The sequence below is a fragment of the Loxodonta africana genome, chromosome 14, assembly GCF_030014295.1.
Source record: "Loxodonta africana isolate mLoxAfr1 chromosome 14, mLoxAfr1.hap2, whole genome shotgun sequence".
NCBI classification, from domain to species: Eukaryota; Metazoa; Chordata; class Mammalia; order Proboscidea; family Elephantidae; genus Loxodonta; species Loxodonta africana.
The window spans coordinates 20,220,878-20,244,280 of NC_087355.1; the positions used below are offsets into that span (position 1 = coordinate 20,220,878).

Consider the following 23,403-nt stretch of genomic DNA (forward strand, 5'->3'; position numbering starts at 1 on the left):
CTGACGTTTCCAAGTGCATGCTGCCAGTTGTTACCATGACTACTGAGGGTAAACAATCAGGGTCAGTGGTTTGGTTTGTCCTTTATGTTCATTTAAAATCTTTGTTAAGAAAATTAAAACTGATAGTCATCAAAAGACTAATGGAAATGTTAACATCTTGAAGGAAAAGAGAAATCCATACATCTGAAATCCCCGAAGCTTAGAGTCAATAAATCTGATCTGTCTTTCCTCAAAATGTTTCATTTTGGAAACTGTACCAAATCTCCATGTTTACCCCTAAATTGGATTGGTTCCAATATTAAATATGAACTATGAATAAATATTTGAAGTACATCATGACAAAAAATTTTCACTATAACATTTAGGTAAATAAATATACATTTACCTTTAAAATCTAGTTCAACATTAAATTTTGACATTTCCTACCGTTTTTTTTTCTAGTTTGCACAAAGAAATAATTTCTCTACTCTCCAGAAACAATAATACATCAAAAAATGAAACATTTCAAGCCTAACTATACTATACTCACTTCTTGCCTTTGTGAACCAAAAAAATGTCCGTATGCATCGTATAGCGTAAGAAGTAAGCAATGGGGTCAGAGAAACCGACGCCTGAACCCTGACTTGACCGCACTGTACAACTCTAAACAAGTTACTTAACCTCTCTAAGCCTCAGTTTCATACCTGTTTTTTTTTTTTTTAATGGAATAAAGTTATCTTGCAAAACTATTATGAGTACTAAAATGAATGATGTATATTAAGTGCTTCACAAAACTCTCTGCAAATAGTCAACACTCGACAAATGCTAATTTGTTTCCTCTCTGCTATTCCTCCTCTCTTCTCTCCACCTCCCCCTTGATTCTGAATGCCTTTTGACTGTTTTCCAGAATTAAATCCACCTACAGGGTAAGAATTTTGTGCTAATAAAGATAACAAAAAGAATGTACTTCCACCCTCTGGAAGTTTCTAAATTAATAGGCTCAACTCATAATACATTAATTTAGAGTTTATAAAGGAACAAGATGAACTTTTCCAAAAACAAGTAATAAGAAGCCTAAACTCATGGACGGTGGCAATGAAAACTTATAATAGGAGCTGTGACCGTAAAGTAACATGACCAATTTATTAGCAAACATATAAGACCTGATATATACAATTAAACGGAGTCAGCTACAAAACAGTCACTTCAGTTGGCTATATAATATTCCAACGATGCTGCCAGAGCACAAAGCATTTTTGGAACACCTCTTAATTGGTACATAGACCAATATTTCACTCCCCTCCCCTTGAGTTTTACTGCATACTCTACGTTCACCAACAACACAATAATGACACACCTGCCATTTTTAAGTAGACAATACTTGAGGACATACAATATCAACATTGTGGGGCACCTTTCAGGCCAACTTCTTTTAGTCCTGGCCTAATCATTCCAAAGAGGTTCATGTAGTGTCAAATGGTAATTGGCTAGATGCCTCACAGATAACAGGCACCTGGTCAAGGTCAACGATTGTTGAACAGGCTGACTGTTCAAGTTAAAGAAAGTGGGCCTCTTTAATTACACTTGGTGAGTCCATGACTTTCCTACTCTGGAGTTTTGAGTCTCCTTTTCAAAATATACTACCAAGAAGAGAGAAATTCTAAGCATGTTGGAACACACAATCTTAATCATTTAAAAAAAAAAAAAAAAAAAGTGCCATTCCCACAAAAATTCTCTCAATGCAGTTTCATTATGACCAGAGAAAAATTACCACCACCCCTCGTCAACAGGAAGAAATCTTCTCTTTTGAAGGAGCCATAGATCTACCATAGAGGGTCGAGAGGAAGCCTGAGGCCCCAGAGAAGACACTAAGTTAATGGCCCTCAGCGTACACCACGTTGACTGGAGCTTGACAGACACAAGCGCAGTTATAAGCACCAGTGGTTTCTATGATTTAACCGAGCCAGACCGCTCGCCTTCTCGAGAGCCAGGCCCAAGGGTCAAAGGGAAGCCTTGTCATCTGAGACTCCACCTCTTGGACACACCATTCAGTCTAAGAGTGATAACCATCTCCACAAACTGCACTCGACCAAGAGAACCATTTGACCAGTGCCATTCCTAGGTTGAGAGGAAAACCCTGGGCCCAGGAATAGTCACATGATTCCACTAGTGCAGCCCAGGCTGGAGAGAGAAAGCCTGGATCATCAGTCTGTCAATAACATCCCATCTGGAAACCAAAACAAAACCAGTTGCCGTTGAGTCAACTCTGACTCCTGACGACCCCATCTGTGTCAGAGTAGAACTGTGCTTCACAGGGTTTTCAATGACTGATTTTTTAGAAGTATAAAAAAAAAAAAATTTTTTTTATATTACCAGGCCTTTCTTCCGAGGCACCTCTAGATGGACTCTAACCTCCAACCTTTTGTTTAGCAGCTGACCCCATAGATCATTTCACCACCCAGGGACTCTCATCCCATCTAGGGAAGAATATATACCAGCCAATGGGGCCAATGCCCAAATTGTTGTTGTTAGTTGCCCTCCAGTTGGCTCTGACTCATGGTGGCCCCATGTATAACAGAACAAAACGCTGCCCGGTCCTGCACCATCTTCACGGTCGTTTTCCCAGACTAGCCTTACCTAAACATGGGATCCTTGGCACAGTTATATTGGCGTTTGGGCCCTACAGTCCCCCTCACCAAATCTGAGTTGTCATGATTCTTTTTCTAAGCAGCCAGATCCCATGAGCTAACTTGATATCATCCATAGTGGTGTTAGGAGGCGTCTATCTTAAGATCCACACAGAAAGCATGCGTGTGGTGCCTGAGCTGAAGTAAAGAGCTGCAAGGTACTGAAAAGAAAGATGAATAATGAGCCCAAAGTGCACTTAGGAAGAGAAAAATCTTCTCTCCGAAGCGCTTCAGGAATGTCACATTAGAAAAGAATCAAAGGTGGAGTGAAATGATTCTAACTCTGATAAACTAGGGATCCGTTTGTTAGAATGGTTTATTTTAAATAATTTCTAATCATTACTTAGGATCATAGTCTAGGTCTAGCTCACAATCTCATTCCTCCTGTATTCAAAGCAATTTTCAGATCCCAGGTACAGTTTTCTGATATAATTCCTCTATTGCAGGGGAAACCACGACAATTTTCTATACAGAAAAAAAAAAAAAGAACAAAACAAAGAGTTGTCACTGCTTCCAAGTGTATGATTAAAACCATCAGGTGGGACTCAACCTTAGTTTTCTGGAATTTCTTTTTGCAACTACGTTTGATTGTCAAGTTTGCAACCTGAACCACGTTCGGGTAGGCCCATAAGAGCTAAAGGAATTTCTGCAGCAATTTCCTTGAATGAGAAAGTCATCAGTTTCTTCCCATGCCATGCATCTCCGATTACAGTTTCTAACCATACCATTTAGCATACTAGATCTAAAGCCCCTCACTAAAGAACACTGGAGTGTATTTTCAAGGTACATGATTCAGCAGACTCTTTGACAACCACCTTAGGATGGGGCAGACAGACTAGAAGAACGTGTCTTATGAAATGAAAAAGTTCCTTTTATCGAGCTATGCATATGGTTCCTTGGAAGCATATGAAAAATTCTACCTGATTTATAACTCTGCTATGGCTTAAAATGCTATTAACAGTGCTTTAGGAAAAGTTTAGTTTCCTCTTTTTAAAAACTTACCAGCTTTAGTCTCTGAAAGCAAAAGGAACATGCTGCACTTATGTTTTTTCCAATCAAATTGCATAGTTGAGGCAAATTCATTTGTGCTTTGTAGCAGAAACTCAGTAGGTGTTCACATCTAAAAACTTTGATTTGTAAAAGCAAAGTCATGGTCAAGCTCACCTGTGTTTGAAGTGTATGTTAATGACCGGCACTGCCACCACCCTCCCCATGATTTTGTTAACCATGTACCTCAGCCTTACACCACACTGGAGCATGGGCGTTAAATTAACAGAGCGGAAATGGTAACGAATCTATCGAAACTCCTCCTTCTGGGAGAGAAGGGGGGAAAGGGCTCTCAGTTTGTTGAGGTATCCAGCCCTCAATCAATAGTGGCTGTTTATACTGAGTTTTGTTGGTTTGAGGATTGTATCTTTAGAGGTTAAAAAAAGAAAGGAGAGAAGGCACGGGTGTTTCTCAAGTCGCCATATTCAACTCAACCAACAAAAGTAGAGTCTTCCATCTTCAAGCTTCAGGAGAGAGAGGCTAGATGGCAGTCGGACTTTCTTCCAGCCCCGAGTAGGCAGAGGAACTTATTGCTTCAGGGAAGGGCCCAGGATAGGTCTGTGCCGTGGCCTGGATCCCTTTTTGCAGACCAGGCTCTTCGTGGAATTCTCCTTGGGTGCTGAAAGTAGGGCAAGACCTAGTCCGGGCAGAGTTGGCAGCATGGTTGGTGTGGCCCACCATCTCACTCACAGTGCTCAGAGGGAATTCTCGCCACCTCTGCCTCTGCTGTTCCTCCTCCTTGTATTTAATGGAGTACCAGGCCAGAAAAATAAAAATGAAGCCAACAAATTTGAGGCCAGCCGCCAAACCAAAATAGACAAAACGAAACGATGTCACATTGTACTCCCAACAGGAGCCTTGCACGCCACATTCCTGTTGCCAGAGCATGCAGGTGGTGTCAATGACTGCTCCAAAGTAAATCGGAGTAGGAATGTATGCTAGAGTTTGGGAGAAAGAGAAAAATGTAACTATTTAGCACATCTATATACAGAGAAAGCAGACTTGTAAATTAGCAAGGTAATTGTTTGCCCAAAAACCAAACCCAACCCATTGCTGGTGAGTTGATTCTGACTCATGGGGATGCCATGACCACAGAGTAGAACCCCTTCATGGGGTTTCCTTGGTTATATTTAAGGAAGCAGCTCGCCAGGACCTTCTTCCATCATACTGCTGAACCACCAAGCTCTTGGGTAATAGTTGAGCACAAACGGTTTTTGCCACCCAGGGACCTTGAAACCAGTAGTAATTTCCTGATTTTTTAATATATATGGCACATCTTACCCAATATCTTTGTAATAAAGGTGTTCACTAAATTAGAAACACTTAAAGTCCTCCAGTTCACAACTCAGTAAGAATGTTTTATTGAGTTTTTTTTTAGGATCATAAAAATGTCTATTGCTAAAAATGCAATTAGGCAATCTTTCCAAACTTAAAAGTCCAATCTTGTAGTTAAATACTTAAGAGGCTACACTAAAACCCTTTATTACCTACCAAAATTTAAGTGCACTTGGTTCTTATGGGCTCTTGTGAAATCCTTGCATGTGAACACATTCTCCTCTTTAAGTTAGATACCACATCAAATGGCAACTTTATAAAGGCACTGGGGTACAGAAATAATTATGGCATAAAATTCATCCTTGAAGTTTATAAAGCACCTGGGATGAGTGGTAGCCTTATCATTTGGGCTATGAAATAGACAATTCCATACTTCCCTAAGAAAGAAAGTCTACCTACTAGGCCGCCTTCATCCCTTGCTACCCCCCTTGCCCCGTTCCCGATCTGTCCACCTTGCAAACACCTGTTGTTGTTGCTGGCGTTGGCTGCAGTGAAGTCAGCGTCGACTCATGCTGACCCCATGCACGATGGAATGAGATGCTGCCCAGTACTGCGCCAGCCCCATGATCAATTGTGGATCATACCATTATGATCCACAGGGTTTTCACTGGCTGGTTACTTGGAAGTAGATGGCCAGGCCTTTCTTCCTAGTCTGTCTTAGCCTGGAAGCTCTGCTGAAACCTACCTGTTCAGCAACATAGCAACACGCAAGCTTCCACGGGCGGATGGGTGGTAGCTGTGCACGAGGTGCCTTGGTCAGGAATGGAACCCAGGTTTCCCCCACGGAAGGCAAGCATCTACTCCTCCTTTAAATTCCTGACTCAGACATCACTATATTCCCACGCCTTTCGTGTGTGTCTCCATTATATCAACTCTCACACATTATTTAAACTATCTGCAAATTCATCGCCCCACAAGCTCCTTGATGGCACTGGCCATGCCTTTTATTCTTTGCATCCCAAGGGCCGATATATCAGGACAGTCCTGGATCCTCGATAACAATTTATCAAAGGAAGGGATGGGGGGACGAAGTAAGAAAGGAAGAAAGAGAGGGAGGGAAGGAGGGAGGAGGGAGAGCAGGTGGGCTAATAGCCCAGGAGGCTGTGAGTGATAACATTTTTAAATAAGTTGTATTTATTTAAAATGAGGTCTATTCACTACAATTAAATTATTAAGGTACTTAATACTCTCTTTTTCCCTTGGAGTTTGGGAAATAGAAATTGGCTTGTTGGCCTAGCTATACTGTTCACAATCAATAGAACGTAAGATAAGGTTGAATTAAATAATGAATGCCTGCAATGGTCTCTCTCCACTTACTCGTGATGCTGCAGTGGACATCTGCTGACTTACCTTTACAAACTCTGCGTCCATATCAAATAACTCACTTCATGGCCTCAGGGAGAGGCATAGCAAAAAGAGGGAACTGGTTTTTTCTTTTCCTATTCACCCACCCCTTTGGTAAACACATTTCCTTCTGTGAAAATGGCACTTTTCAGTTTTCACAGAGAAGTAGGGGTCAAATGCCTAAACTATCTATATGAAAGTATGTCAGGATTTCCTTTAGTAGCACGCCTGTTAAAAATGTTAGTACGAAAGTCTTATCGGTACCCCAAAAAAGCCACCCATCAAATGGAACTAGAAGCTATTCCCTTCTGGTGCTCACTGGCAATGGCTCAGTCCGGCTGAGCCATCAACCACAACAAATGGCAAAGTGAGAATTCCAGAGAGGATTAACGTGTCAAAGCGTGGGACAATGCCATTTTAAAATACTTCGCCCTTCAAAGCTGAAATAAGAAATTTAAATCACAAAGCATTTTTCTTTTTCTCCTGTGGACAATAATACTGATTACTGGGGTAAATAACAGCTGAAGAAAATGAGAGGCTGCCACTTAAAGAAAAAAAATCTTGATGACAAGGAAGCCAATTAAAAACACACTGAAATTGATCAAGGGAATGGGCTACTTCACACGCTTATTTTCCATGGATTGCTCACAGACATCATAGGTGATGTGGTGTGTGTAAAAAGCAAAATGGTGCTCTTCACACACAAATAAACTCTCTGGTTCACCTCAATGACGGAGCGCTAACGAGTCTCATTAATAAGTAAAAGGCCTTGTAAAGCAGTTTCTAATATTAATTTGGGGATCTTTCTTTTTTTTTTAATTTTACATTTTCTTTTTTCTCTTTTCCTCAGAAAATGAATCGATAGGTACCATGTTTGCCCAGTCTGATGAATTTACTACAACCAATAACCAATTGCCATCTAGCAGATTCTGACTCACGGTAACCCCACGTTTGTCAGAGTAGAACTGTGCTCCAGAGGGTTTTCAATGGCTGATCTTTTCGGAAGTAGATCGCCAGGACTATCTTCCGATGTGCCTCCGGGTGGACTTGAACCTCCAAACTTTCAGTTAGCAGCCAAGTGTGTTAACCATTTATAATACCCAGGGACTCCCAAATTAGTATAAAGAAGTAAAGGAATTCAAAATTCAATGCATAAAATGAGAACCAATTTCCATTACTTTCGGTTAAGCCATAAAGGTACAAAAACTCCACGATAAGCCCACTACAAGTTGCTTGGTTCAGCATTTCTTATTGTACAAAACTCTCCGGGGAATTTAGCCCAAGTTAATGTTCACGGTGAAAAGGAAACTAAAGTTGGTTCTGTTTTGTCTCATCAAATGACAGAAGTGCTCAGCTTTTACACCAAGTCAGAAAATAAGGAAGTTGTCCCGTCACCACTAACCTGTAAAATTCTATCTATGCGTGGTAACAAATGACTCAACCTGCCATCTTTAGAGGACAGTGGGAATTTGCCAGCTGCAAAGGGGAACTAAAAGGCACACTTGGAAATTCAGTAACGTACCAAGTGTTCTCAACAAAACAAACTGCATTCCCAGTGCAAAAGGTCTCTCATCGTCTTCTACGGACCTACGGAAACAACGGAGAGAAAGGTTTTTAAGCAACGACTCTGAGAAATCAAGGTCAAATCAAACCTACCAAGGAGATACTGTGCCAAAATATTTAATTCACTAAAATTTACTAACAGTAGCCAAGCAAAACTGCTGATCATCAAATCCCTGAATAAAGATCTCCCCAGTGAAGACACTACAGAAAACCTGATTAACCATGTGTCAACATTGGTGGAGGGTCCATGACATCACGAGGCTGATGGCTGAGGGGGTAAAAGTGGTTCTTAACTGAGCTTCCAAAGTCAGCTCTATTTCAAAAATAACAATTTGTATACTTTCATCCTAACATACTGCATTCGTATTTTTGATTAGCCTACAAAATTCCGGAAAATCCGAAATGGTAAGCATGCACATGGGAAATTACTCCCTTAATTCCCTAAAGAAAAAAATATAGAGAAAAGATATAGGAAAAAAAGTATATATATGTATATATAGTCCGAAAAAAGCATAAAGGAAACAAGTCAAAGGTCAGAGAAAGAATTAGTAGTGGAGCCCTGGTGGTACAGTGGTTAAGAGCTTGGCTACTAACCAAAAGTTTGGCAGTTTGAAACCACCAGCTGCTCCTTGGAAACTCTATGGGGGCAGTTCTACTCTGGGGTCACTATGAGTTGGAATCGACTCGATGGCAACAGGTTTTTTTTTTGGTAGCCACCTCACTTTTTCTCCTAAAAGCGTGCCAGTGTATGGATTTTATAATTAGCAAATTTTTCCTGAAATTTTGGTGTAGACGCTAAATGGTGATTTTGTAATGTTTGAGCACTATAAAATGGGTAGCCCTTATATGGGATTTTTTACCATCTTTTATAAAGTTCAAAAAGAATTAAATCATTTAAGTAAGTAAATTTATTTAAGATACTTGTTTTTTTAAAAAATGATGAATTCCCTTTCCTTTCTATCTCATACACAAGGGCTCTAGGTATATGATGTAAAATCCCTGAGGACCAGTCCCTTGTCCTCTTTCCCCAACTTCTTTATTTCTCACAGCAGTTTGCACAGTGCTGGAACATCGTTGTTACTCCACAAATATCTGCTGATTGAGGAACTCAGTGAATAAGCCAATGGGGCTTTCACGTGCTTTTGTCTATCAAGGAATGGCTTTGCTCGGAAACGTCTAACTTGGCACCCAACAGAAAAAAAGAGCCAAAATGTGCACCAGGCAAGCTGTCCAATGGTGCTTGCTAACGCAATGCCGGCTCAGAAGCCACTTCCTGCCAGGTGTCCAGCACTGTGGGGTTCTAAGAAGCAAGGGAGTAGATAAGAAAGAAGAATGAGGCCTCCACCGCCCCCCTCCTCGGTGCACTGTGCTCCCAGCCCCACTAAAGTTGCCGTGGACATGCTCTGCCTTCCTTTATATGCTACAGTCTTAACGGCACTGGGTTTTTTGGGTTACTGCAAATATCAACACACGGATTTTGAACATGCTAGTGTCAACAATTTTAATAGGACAAAAGTACATTCCATGTCTTCTTATAAATAAAAAAAAAAAACACATAAAACAGGATATATAACTAATATGACAAAGAACACATGGCATGAACAATTGAAAAAATGCATGTCCCAGTCTACTCTTTCCTTGAATCAACTCCAAAATGTTAAATGATAGTAAAATTAATGAAGGTAGCATTTTGAACTGCAGCTCAGCACAAACTGTCAGTGATCCTGGAGCTATTAACCATCTACATGGTAGGAGATACTACCCTTTCCTGTATGTACAATTTAGCAACCTTCTCTAGGGTCAGGCTTTTTCCAGCTAACTTCTATCTTTCAACTCCTGAAGTTGAACCTTTTAGGGTTGAGGCTTCAGGAACCACAAGGCACCAAGAACAAGTTTCATTAAACAATATCACTAGGGCTCAACTGAATAACTGGAGTATGAAATGTTACGAACTTCCTTTCCTTTCCTGACTTGGAAAAAACCCATTACTCTTAAGTTCACCAGGCAAATGTCTGACCACCGTGTTGTACAGCTCCCCTTTGTTTTCCTGGCTGCTTTACCACCTCAGTTCCTAGTCTGCAATATGCCTTCTAGCAATTCTCAATATACATAACCCACCCTTTAAGTTGAAGACTGTTCTCACCTGAGTGTTACTATGATGGCTGATGGTTGGGCACACGCTGTGATGAAGGTGACTATGAAAAGAAAAATTAAGAACGGGATAAGGGTATTACAGGTCCGTTTACACTTCCCAGATACAGCGTAGCCATTCTCATTGAGATAGGTCTTGACAATGACCACACGGAGCTGACCACGCTGTCCCACTGTGGGTGGAGTGATCACTTGTCGGCTCTGGACACAGGTGCATTCTGTATAATTCCGTATCTAAGTGGACAAAGCAAAGATCTGCTGGATGCTAATTAAGAGCAAAATGGGACATAAGAATATTTAAGACAAATAAGTAAAAAAGCTTTTAAATAATCCCCGTATTTAAAAAAAATGCTAAGTATTTCTTTGAAAGTATCTTGCTCACTGAAACGAGTAAGGGTCCATGGCGTGCATCTAACTATACCAAAAATCTGCTTCTCAAAATTTTTTAAAGCCAAACTTTTCTAAGAAGCTGTCAACACTCAATTCTATAACATTTACATTCTGTCTCTTTTTTGTTCATAGTTACATGCTGTTTAACCCTTGGACTCTCCAGTTAGACCAGCCACTCAAAAACAGGAACCAAGTCTTAATTTTATTTGTGCTCACCAGTGCACCTAGCACAATCCTGAGCACAGACTGGGCTCTAAAGCCAATGTCTATAAAGTGAATGCAGAAACCTTGAAAACATCATGCTGAGTGAAATAAGTCAGTCACAAAAGGACATAGATTATAAGAGTCCACTAATATGAAATATCTAGAACAGGAAGTTTATTAGTGGTTACCACGAGTGGGTGAGAGTGAGGGGGAAAGGGGGACTCATTGCTTAGGGGACACTGAGCTTCTGTTAAGGGTGATGGAAAATCTGGAAGCAGACAATGATGATGGTTGCACAACACAATGAACACAACAAATGTCACCAAATTGTACATGTGAGGAATGCTGGAATGGTAAATGTTTTGTTACATATATAGTTACCACAATAAAAGAAAATCAAAGAAACAAAAAAAACAAAAAAAAAAGTAGAGGATTCATAATGCAACCATAATGACTTCAGTATAAATAGTAATGAACCCTCATTGGCTGTTCCACTTTAAACACTTCTTTAGTCCTTTTGATTAGCTGGAGAGCTATGCCCTATGCATGACAAAACAACTCATGGATGGAAGTTAAGTCAGGCCATTGTGGCCCCAGAACAGAGCTCCTCTTGGATCCTGACAGATGGGCTGTCTGGAAACACCAATGAGCCCAAATTCACTTGGTCATTTTTTCCAAAAAATAAATATGAGCCCCTACTGATGTGCCCAGTGCTGTTCTCAGGTACTGAGGATGAAGAAGAGCTAAACAGACAACATCTCTGTGAAGTGGCCAGATTTCTACTTAAAGCAAACGTAAAAGTAAAAAATAGAACGTTACGGAAACCCTGGTGGCATAGTGGCTAACTGCTACAGCTGCTAACCAAAGGGTCAGCAGTTTGAATCTGCCAGGCGCTCCTTGGAAACTCTATGGGGCAGTTCTACTCTGTCCTATAGGGTCGCTATGAGTCAGAATTGACTCGACGGCAACGGGTTTAACGGGTACTAACACACTTTTTTTTTTTTTTTTTTTAACACACTGCCAAAACAATCCAACAAAGGTTAAATCAGCCAACAAACCTTCCTGCCTATTATGTTGTTTTTTACTGAATGGACATCAGCTGAACTCACTGTCATTGTGATCATCCAACCACCAAGAGCAGGTCTGAAAATAGGTGCTGCTTGGCCTCCGCACTTAAATGACCGCTGGCCTTTTTAAAAGGATGAGTGCTCTGCATCCGAGGACCCACTTACTACCAAGGATGGCCTTAGCCACCAAGAACAGCAGATCTCAATGTCTCTTTCAACACGGTGACGCCCTGAATCTCACCAAGTACGAAACGGAGAGCCAGCAACAGGGATTCTCTTTTTACCACTATAATTTGAAACTCGGAAATCAAATGTGACATCCCCCAAACGCGTAGTAAATTGTATAACCCCTTATCACTTGCACAGAAAAAGCAAATTCAGTTCAACCTTTTTATTAAAACACTATCCCACAATCTGTTCTTGTCCAAGAATCAGACCAGGCTCAATAAAGATCTGAGTATAATATGAAAACCTTCTCCCACAGTATTACAGCCTATTTATAATTCACAGGGAAGGGAATTCTCAAAATAACCTATCATGAACTGACAGAAATGTCTTTACTTGGAAAGTTAGGGGAAAAAAATTCTATAAAAAATAGCGACCGCCGGTCCTAACAGGCTCGCATCTCAGAAGGCCCCTCCTACTCCCTTGTATCAGCACCACACTGGGCGGCCATCTTGACCTTCAAATCCAACACAGGGGCCCTGTCAGAGTAACAAATGGAAAGCCCAGCACTCAACCTTATCAAGTTTCACTGAGTTGGCACAGAATGTAAAGTAGGAGAGGGCTGATATTGGAAACAAACCGCTACACTCAAGTGCTCTAATCATTCTTGTAATAAAAACGCAAGTACTGCATAATTTTCTTTCCTCTAGGTTTTGTCAGAAGGTATTTTGTAGGTTATTTGAAAATAGAGACTGAAGTCATCACGGTTGCATATGAATTTCCACACGTCCTTGTCACAGGATGTTGGATTAACAAGAGAACATGAACCTGTGAAATATACTCACCCCGGTGCTAAGATTACCACTATTAACACAGCCAGCCAGACAAGGGTTAAAGTACGTAATGCCATCTGATCCACAGACTGGCTCATATTCATGTATTTTACAGCCACAATTAACATTGCAGCTTCCTGTCAGATTCCTATGTGGCATGGTAAGAGAAGGTCTACAAGAGAAAAGAAGGAGGTCATAAGCCACATTTATTAAAACAGAACTAATTGCATAGTTCTTGATAATTAGTCATTTGTCCGTTTTAGATAAACAATTCCCATTACGTCAAAGCGGTGGTGCCATGAAGTGGTTATCCTAGACAATTATTTTTTACAACTTTACAACAAAACATAACGAAAAATACTTCAATTATCTGGTACTACAAATTCAATATGTTCTTATCAAATAATCTGCCTCAATTCTACCCTTTATTTAAATGTGATGGACTTGCTCTCACGGCCTCAACGTCTAGGCTTAGCAGTTCTAACCCTAGTATACTAACTACTCACTCACTGTAGGCTCTTGACTATATGTTTTAACAAAACTGGTCTCAGTTTCTTTAACTGTAAAATGGTGTCACCCAGTTCAGTAACTCATGGTGTCACACCCCCTTCGGAGTGGGCGGGGCTGGCCGGCGGAACACCCCCAGACTGTGGGTAAAGCGGTCCGGCCCCACCCCCTTGCAGGGCTGAGCACCACACTGCTCCGCCCAGTCCGCCTGCGGCTCCTCCCCTTCCCATTGGCCAAAGCGGATACCCTCCTCCCTGCTCAATGGCGGGCACCGTGGCCCAACCGCCGGCACTCTGACTGGCGAATGATGGGGGCGCTGACAAGTTACCGTGGTGGGTGACGGGTGACAGCAACCCTAGTGACGCCACTGCCTTGGCAGCCCCTCCCCCAGTAGGGCCCACCTGCCAGCCACTCTTGCCACCACAAACCCTAAGATCATTTGTGCCACCTCTTCTGACAGTGTCGGGGGCACAGTCTGCACCCCCGTCACACCGCCACCATGACACCCTTGTCCCTACCAAATCAATGACATCATTATGAGGACATCAGCATGGAATGCAAGAATCGGTCATTGACACAGGTTCCTTTGACCAAAAACTTTAATTGCTCTAGAATAAAAATTGTCAGAGAAAGACATGGGACTCTAGAAAATCAAAAGGAGATGATGTTCAAAGCCTAGAAGTCATAGCACTAGTTTGATTCAAACAACCAGTGAAGAGAGTTTGAGCATTCCTTCACTGAGGGCTGCCCAGATGTGGATTCACAATCAAATGTGCTAGGTTGCTCTGAAAGGGGAGAAAGTGAAGGAAGGATATAGGACTGGAGAGAGAAGTGCAAGAAAATGGCAGTGGAGCAGAGACAGGTAGGACCCAGAGGGCCACCCACAGAAGACTGAAAGTGATTCTGCATTGCTCAGAACTAAAGACTTCTTTCCTCTGCTTTGATGACCACCATTTATATCCATCAGTGATGAAATACTGTTCCTAAAGCTACATGCATTAGCCATGGAAGATCATTCCTCCATCCCTCCATCCCACCCATCCCACCCAATCCACCCATCCACCCAATCCATCCACCCATCCACCCATCCATCCATCCATCCACCAATACTTCTGAAGGTTTGTTATGTGCCAGGGCTCATCTTTAATGACTCTGGTGACTACACTCACCTAGTAGCACAGCCCATCCCAACCATGCACATTAATCTGTAAACATAAAAAGTTGCTGTTCAAAGCCTTTCTCCTGTGGCCTATTTCAACTTTGATAACTGAGTCCTCAAATTTTAATGGAAAGGATAAATCCATAGCAATTTTAAAGCTTTATCAAGAAAGTCTTCTAAAAAGGCAAATGCAAAATAAACTCTGTCCTTCATTCATGTCACTGCACAGAAGAAATGTTATCCCAAGTCTTTAATAATCATTATGTTCACACTCTTAGAATCATACCATTTTAAAGTTAGAATACACTTAAAAAACATAATTCTAGACCAGTAGTTCTCAACAGGGGCAATTTTGCCCCCCAGGGGACATTGGCTAGTGTCAGGAGACACAAGTTAGGGGGTGCTACTGGCTAGTGGACAGAACCCAGGGATGTTGCTAAACATCCACGATGCACAGGACTGCCCCCACAACAAAGAACTATCTGGAGCAAACGTCAATAGTTCCAAGGCTGAGAAACCTTACTGTAGACCAACTACCACATTCTACAGATGATGAAATGGAGTCCCAGGGAGGCCAAATGATGTGCCATGGAGCTGATTAATGCTTTGCTAACTAGCATTACATAAAAAGTATTCTGGTGCACATTACCATTCTCTTCACCGGCACTTCAAAAACTCAACTACAAGCCATGACCAAACAAGAGATTTTATATGTCTGCATAATTAGTCACTCAAAATGATAGGCTTCAGTGCCGTCCCAATACGGATATTACTGTTGCTATTTAGAAATTACATGGCATTTCATATTAACAGCATGCTTTGCACTCATTTATGACAGCCACAGATTCCAAGGGTATACTGCTCTTCTTAGAGGGTATCTCCACTCAAGAGGAAAGAACCTAAAGAGAATATCGACAGATATTCAAGACCCACTGATTACGGGAAGGCTAAAGCTTTCAGGAAACCGAGGCACAGTCTAGGTCACTCTTGTATATGTTTCATTTTTTTCATGAGATCATGATATCTAATACAAAGAAATGATAAATGTGAAAAACTCTAAGAAAATCAATTCAGGCAACAAATATAAATAGCAGTGAAAGAAAGAAGGTATTCACTAAAAGGTCATTAGTGGAAATGGTGATAGTGGCACAACAGAGACACCGACATGGTTAATCTCTTACATTGTGCTCATGGAAAAAGAAGCCATTGTTAAAAATAATGTCTTGTTTGGCTGTTACTCGCTTTCCAGAAAAGAGACTGGATTATAATAATAGAGCAAGTTTTAAAACCTGAGTGATATTAAGCAGAAGTGGTGGTGCAAATGGTTAATGTGCTTGGCTGCTAACGGAGGGTTGGAAGTTCGAGTCCACCCAGAGGTAGTTCAGAAGAAAAGCCTGGTGATCTGCTTCCAAAAAATCAGTCATTGGAAACCCTGTGGAGCACAGTTCTGTTCTGACACACCTGGGGCCGTTACAGGTCGGGTCGACTGGACAGCAACTGATTTTTAACATCAAGCAACTTCTCATTAGCCTAACGTGCATCCATCACGGGGGCATAAAATGCACAGGGGCTGCTGTGCACCACACTAACCCTCGTGTCAAGGGGATGTGCGCTGTTTTTCCAATACGCAAAAGCATTTCTGATGAGACAGCCTTCCAGATAAGAGGCTCTTGTTAATTTGTGAGTCAGTGAAAGTGTTAGCTTCAAGTGAGGCACAGGGCCCCACTAACAATGCCTTCTAACCGCATGGTCCAAGCTGCAAGCCTGAGAGTCACACATCATATCTTACCACAAAAATTACAGAATTATGGAGCTAAAGAGATGGAAGGAGTCACTGGGATTATCTAGTACAACCTCCTAATTTTAAAGGTAAGGAAACTATGAGGGGTGTGCTAATGTGCCTCACTGTCATTGAGGCCTCAAGAAAACCAGCCATGAGGAGATGACAAAAAAGAGAATGAGAAAAAAAAAAAAAAAAAAATCAGACTTGCTGCCCAATTTTTATTAAATCAATCACTTAAGAATCTGTGTTTACTTCAGGCAATTTACGATAATAAAACAGATTGTCGTGGAATATGAAAAATATCTGCCATAGCATCTAGGAGCCATTACAGCTAGATATGTAAGGACATAGTTGCCCACAAATATCTCACACACACACACACACACACACACACACACACACACACACACACACACCAGCAATTGTGGCCCATCATTCCACCCCAAGACCTAAAGAATACCTGAACCTCCCTATCTGACAAACGTCTACTGGTCCCCATAAATCAAAGAGAAGCCTCCAAACTTTCCTTCTGCCTCCTCTTAACTTTCTCCCTATTACTCTACAGTAGCTGTCTGACATTGGGCCAAATCATTTAGTCTTTCTGAACTTCAGACTGCTGATACCTCTCCTGCCTACATGAGATGAAAGCCAAGAGTCATCAACTAGGGGGGCTATATGATAATGTATGTAAAGCATGGGTTTACTAGAGGACAATAGACATGCATCAAAGTTGTAACTACTGCATTCAATCGTTATTTTTATTGTTAAAGCTTCCTTTAGCCTTGTAGCCAACAAATTCAAGCCATGTATTTAAAATTTACATGTAATAATTGTTATGGATTGAATTGTATCCCCCCCCCCAAAATATGTGTTGTAAATCCTAAAACCCTATACCTGTGAATGTAATCCCATTTAGGAATAGGGCTTTCTTTATTACGGTAATGAGACCATGTAACTGCAGACCAGGCACAGAGAAGGAAACACAAACAGAGGGGAGGATGTGGGCCACGTGAAGATGGCCAAGCAACTGAGGAACAGAAGCTAAAAAAGAGACAAGGACCTTCCTCCAGAGCCGACAGAGATAGGCCCTTCCCCTAGAGGTAAAAAAAAAAAAAACAGAAATTTCGGGAGGCACCTCAAATTAGGACTTCTAGCCTTCTGAACTGTAAGAAAACAAATTTCTGTTTGTTAAAGCCAACCACTTGTGTTATTTCTATTACAGCAGCATTAAGAAACTAAGACTATAACCTGCAATGTATACAAACCATCTTGTATAAATCCAAAATACCCGTGTCCCTTGTGCAATGTTTTGAATACCTTTATCTATTATTAAAGTAATATATATTCATTGTGGAAAATTTGGCAAACACAAAGGACTAAAAAATAAAATTATATTTACATACAACATTGGCACGCAGAAATATCCACTGTTAGGATCTTAGCTTATTTCTTGCCTTTTTTCAGTGTGCATATAGGTTAACAGTCATAACATATCATAATCAAGATTTATATGCAGTTTTAAATTCTATTTTATTTCTTAGAAACATTACATGATGAACATTTCTCTATGCACTATTTTAAGATGAGGGCGTAGACTGGTAAATTTAATAATATTCATAGGGGCTTTTGAAATAAAAAGGCTTATTATGCTTGAACAAATATTGTATACTCTTTTATAGACTTGATTTGTTTCGATCTTGGTTACAAAACTTAAAAATCAATGGAAAGAAAATTTTCTTAAACTTCATATCCTCACAATACTCCTAAAGTGAAGTAAAACAAATTGTGTTTTTATCTCCAATTATAGCCAAAAATATATGGAATCAAATTAACTATAGCTAGAAATGAACTTGAAGCCTATTAATAGAACTAGGTACAATAATCTATAAATATCTATACCTAGGATCCTTTAAGCAAACTTTTTTTCCTCTAGTTTTTAGGAATTGCTTTTAAAATAAGCAATATCTGTAATAAACAAAAGATTCTGAATGGTGCCAAGAGATTTAAACAGTGAAAGAAAAACTTCAGTAGATGAAGCTGTCCGTGAACCACAGGTGATGAGATGAATGGTTTAACTGGGGAACGTAGGAGAGATCTGACCAGAAACGCTAGTCTCCTAGAAGAGCCTGGACTAGAGTACTACCTAAATACACTACGTGGCTGGATGGCAAGGCTAGGTATGAAGACAAGGAAGATGAGATGCACCTATGGGAAGCTAAGGCCAAAAGTCTGAACTAACAGACCATATTTACTTAATTTCTATAGTCTTAACGCTATGCCCCTGGGTGGCGCAAACAGTTTGTGCTTGACTACTAACCTAAAGGTTGGTGATTCAAACCCCCCAGTGGTACAACTGAAGAAAGGCCTGGCGATCTGTTTCTGTAAAGACTACAGCCAAGAAAACTCTAGGGAGCAGTTCTACTCTGTAATACATGGGGTCACCATGAATCAGAATTGGCTCAATGGCAACAGGTTGGTTTCAGCACCATAGGGGACTAAAACCATATAGAGAGAAGTAGCTTTAGGAAAGAACTACAAGCTTGGAGCTTTGGGAGCTGAGTGGAGCCAAGTGGGCCACCCTGGCCAACAGTCACTGCCAAGATGAAAACACCGAGAAAATGCTTCCTTGTTGCTTTGTATCTTCAAGAAATCACCCTTGCAGAAGTTTTGGCCCCGTCACTCAAGTCACGAAACCAGAAGATGATATGATAGATTTTACTTTAAGTTCAAAGAGATGACACTTGATAAATGAAAGATATTAAAGTTAGAATTATTCAATGATGTATCAAGATTTAGTACCAGTTAAAAATTCTGTACTTGGACATCACATTTAACCCCAATTAAAAAAATTATTTGGGGGATAGGTAGAGCGAAGAGCAATAACTCACATTACCCAACATATTTATATGAAATATTGCTTCAGCCACATAGTTTTCACTCCAAATCTCAGCTCTTTTGGCTGCAAGATGGTTAGAATGCATCTTTTCAAAATACAGCTCAGCAGATACAGAGGGGAAGCAAAAACACATTTCCAAATTAAAATGACAGGGAAATTCTGGGTGCTGAGGATGTAATTTCTTGAGTTGGAAACGAGCCAGAATATTAGCTAGAGCTTCTAGGTCCCTTCATAATGAGAAATCATCTAATTCTCAAGTCTGAATTTTCTAAGGGAGCCACGAATAGCAAGCAGGTCAGGTTCATTCCACAGAAAGACAGTGACTCCCTCTGGACACCACAGAAAAAAGTTCATCTTCCCTGAATCATCCCAACTCCACCTCAGGCACTTAGGTTATTCACGAGTACTCAGTGTGGATGCAAAGACGGCCAGTCCTTAATACCTTTAGTGTCAGAAAATACACCACGAGGGTGAATCTGGACCCCTTACTCACCAACTTTAATGGATGGAATTAGCTTACATACTGCGCTCTCCTCTTTGTGAAGTTTTTTTGTCTTGGAGTTTTTTGGGTTTTTTTTTTTTCCCCCTTCTTATTTCCGGATAGTTTAATAATAAAAAGCACTGTATTCAGAACCTGGGTTCAAATCCTAGTCCCACCATTTTCTAGCTGTGTGACTTCAAGCAAATTAACCTCTCTGAACCTCTTTCTCCTCATATTTAAAATGAGTAATATATCATGAAATCGTTGTCATTCATCAATTGCTTACTATTTTATCCTATAAGAGACAGGTACTATTATTAATGCCATCTTAATGAAAAGGAAGGTCCCGGGTGGTGCAAACAGTTAATGTGCTCGGCTACCAAATGAAAGGTTGGAGGTCCAGGTTCACTCAGCAGCACCTCAGATGAAATGCCTGGCAATCTACTGCTGAAAAGAATCAGCCACTGAAAACCCTACACAGCACAGTTCTATTCTGACACATGGGGTCACCATGAGTTGGAACTGACTGGACAGCAACTGGTTTAATGATAAGAAAACTGAGGTACTGAAAGATTAATGAATTTGCCAAGTACTTCATTTAATTCTCATATTATTCTACAAGAGAGGTACTTTCAGTACCCTCGCCTTAAAGATGTGGAAGCCAAGGACAGAAAGGTGAAATAATATACCCATAGTCACAAAGCTAGTTAGTATGTGGCAAGTCTGGGACGCAAATCGAGACTACGGACTAGAGCTCTACAGAGCAACGGCTGTAGGTGTGCAGAGCACTCAGCATTATGCCTGTAACTCAGCTGTACTGAGATTTTAGGGAACAGTGTGGCACTGAGAGAAGTGGTTACATCCTTTACAGCTCTCTTAGTAAGGTGCTGTGTGTGCATGCCCAGAGGCCCAGAGGTGTGTGCATGCCTAGAGGTGTGAGCCTATAAATACAAAATTCAAAACAGTACCTCAGCGTGGCGTTCAGGAAGAACCTGAACCCTGGAATCAGACAATTTGGGTTTGATTCCATTCCAGCTCCTTATTAACTGATGACTTTAGGCAAATCACTTTAATCTCTAAACCTCAGTTTCTTTAACTGAAACACGGGGATAGTAATGCCTACGGGAGAGCAATGTTGTAAGCATTAGATATAAAAGATACACACGGTGCCAATCACCACATCTGAGCCAAACAGGCTCCTAATACAGGCTCTCTTTTCACTTCCATTCCCTTTACCTCTCCCTTTATTTTAAAGGAGAAAAAAATCCCACAGGCAAATCTCAAAACCATGCAGAACAGGAGACAGCTTTTACTAGGCAAGCCATCCGCATACCACAAAGCAGGGTGAGCACAAGAGCACTCATCCAAAAGAGCAAGAAGAGGCTGAAATGTAGCCCACGCCCAGCTTAGAGAAAGGGTCCTATTTTTCTATCAGAGGTGCTGCGCCACACAGAAGTGTTTACACTAATTCATTCTCAGGCTATCTTCCTAGAAGTACTTGGGAAGCCAGAGAAATACCTCTATGGAAACTGGGTTTTTCTTTTGCCAATTTATAAACTTTGTTGAAGTCAGGCTGGAATGACTGGGTGCCTGAGGAAGCTTCCAGCACATCTAATCAAGTTGCTTCTTTGTTGAATACAATCAAATGAGAAGAGGTGTGCCACAAAACGCAGATTTAGACAATTAAGATGCATATTTACATCAAGTTCTTCCTAGTTTCAGCATTTATGTGAGTAACATCCCTGAGCAGAGGTAGACTCTAGACATCCATTCACGTTTTAAAGAAGAAAAGGAAATTGATTTGTATGACCTAGAAGGCAAAGGAATAGAGACAAGAACCTAACACCTTTTTAGCACCAACCAACTGCTAGAATCTATGCTCGAAAATCCCAGAAACCTTCTTTCTCCCATATAACCTCATAATAAAAAGTACACATTTTTGTTTAAAATGTTCGAATGCTTTAAATTAGAGGGTGAAGATGGGGGAAGGAGACATTTCTTTTTCATTATTTACCCTTCTGTATTATTTTTAATTCTTTCAACCACATGTGTTTAATTATGCTTTGAACCAGGTGACATTATCAATAATTTTACATATGAGGAAGCCGAGACTCAATATTAGGCAACTTTTTTTTTCTTAAATTTTTATTGTGCTTTAAGTGAAAGTTTACAAATCAAGTCAGTCTCTCACACAAAAACATACACACCTTGCTACATACTCCCAATTGCTCTCCCCCTAAGACAGCCCGCTCCCTCCCTCCACTCTCTCTTTCCATGTTCATTTCGCCAGCTTCTAACCCCCTCTACCCTCTCATCTCCCCTCCAGGGAGATGCCAACATAGTCTCAAGTGTCCACCTGATCCAAGAAGCTCACTCCTCACCAGTATCCCTCTCCAACCCACTGTCCAGTCCAATCCCTGTCTGAATAGTTGGCTTTGGGAATGGTTCCTGTCCTGGGCCAACAGAAGGTCTGGGGGCCATGACAAATGGGGTCCTTCTAGTCTCAGTCAGACCATTAAGTCTGGTCTTTTTACAAGAATTTGGGGTCTGCATCCCACTGCTCTCCTGCTCCCTCAGGGGTTCTTTGTAGGTAACTTTTTTTATATAAGATCGCACAGCTAGAAAATGATGAAGCCAGTATTTGCCTTTGAAAATAACACCATCTTTGAAAAATGAGTTGGAGAGGATCATGGAGAGAAGTTCAGGAAGCTCATTCTTGGACCTCCTCCTTCTCACTAATGTGGAATACTAGGTTTTCTGCTAAAAAAAAAAAAAAAAAGCGAGATAAAGGACTTGAAGAAAGAGGAATCTGGAAAGTTGGAACAACCATCATGGGGTGTGCAAAAGGACGCTGAAGGGGCCAAGGAAATGGATTGCTCAGCAAAGATGAGAGCCTGCTAAGGTTGGAGCTCATAAATTTGTAATGGTGCCAATCAGCACAATTATATAATTTTTTCCCAGTAATGCTGGCAAGTCCAGAACCAGGATTGGCAAGACAGATGTGGTGTTAAGCAAGGGCTTTAACAGTCTTGAGGGGACTTTCAGTTTAAAAGTAGATAAGACATAGAGCCTACCTTCTACTCCTAAGAATGTACTTGAAATAAAAATCAAGTAGAATTAGAAAGAATAAAGCCATAACAGCAAAGTGAAAAGGAAAGCAAAATACCAAATTTCATGAAAACGCCAAGTCGATAGGCACGGGTTTTTAAGAAATGGGCTTAAAGCTGCTATTGAGGAAGAGGAGCTAGCCTGCCCTATGGAGGCTCCACAAGCTCTGAGCTCAGCTGTGACCTGAGACAAAAACGAGATGTGGAGCTGAAAACAACGGGACTCCCTGAAGACCTGTGGGACAGAAAGCTGTAGTAGGGGCCCCTTCCATTCTCATCTATCCACCCATTCCCATCCTCAATTCAGCACTCAGAGGTTCATCAGGAAATTCTGGTCTAGTGAAATTAGAAGACATTCCAAAAGCTAAAGCTTCTATTCTAGGTGTTGTCACCTCAGAATAAAGTTCCCTTGTTCTTGTGTTTGAGGGGAGGGAGGAGGTGGCATATCACCTGACAGTCAGTATATTGGACCGAGTGCTGTCACTCTGGCACTACTGCTCCCGTCTAAGGCTGGGAGCTACACGGCCCACATCCCCTTCTCAATATGGTTTCAGGCTAGAGTCAGCTAACTGGAAAACTCAAGTAGGAATTAGAAAGTGGGAGAGAAGTAAAAACCATTCCTCTTAGAAGTTCATGGGAATCAGACACAGTAACAACCAGACCCTGAGGTGCCCAGGGAAGCCCAGCTTGTCCTTTCCTTCCACT

General features: G+C 41.0%; 1 protein-coding gene across 3 annotated transcripts in view; it reads right to left on the bottom strand.

The window, feature by feature from the left end:
* Positions 1–1,678: 1,678 nt before the first annotated feature.
* Positions 1,679–23,403, bottom strand: part of SLCO5A1 (solute carrier organic anion transporter family member 5A1) — a 171,310-nt gene continuing 149,585 nt past the window's right edge. For 2 of the 3 annotated variants that reach the window (XM_023545758.2, XM_023545757.2), the window contains 4 exons: positions 12,778–12,937; positions 10,099–10,340; positions 7,915–7,979; positions 1,679–4,651 (listed from right to left, as the gene is read on the bottom strand). In XM_023545758.2, coding sequence (XP_023401526.2) covers positions 4,194–4,651; positions 7,915–7,979; positions 10,099–10,340; positions 12,778–12,937 — 925 coding nt within the window. In that variant the 3' untranslated portion in view covers positions 1,679–4,193. The remainder of the gene's footprint in view (positions 4,652–7,914; positions 7,980–10,098; positions 10,341–12,777; positions 12,938–23,403) is intronic. The other variant, XM_064267788.1, reaches the window with a different exon arrangement.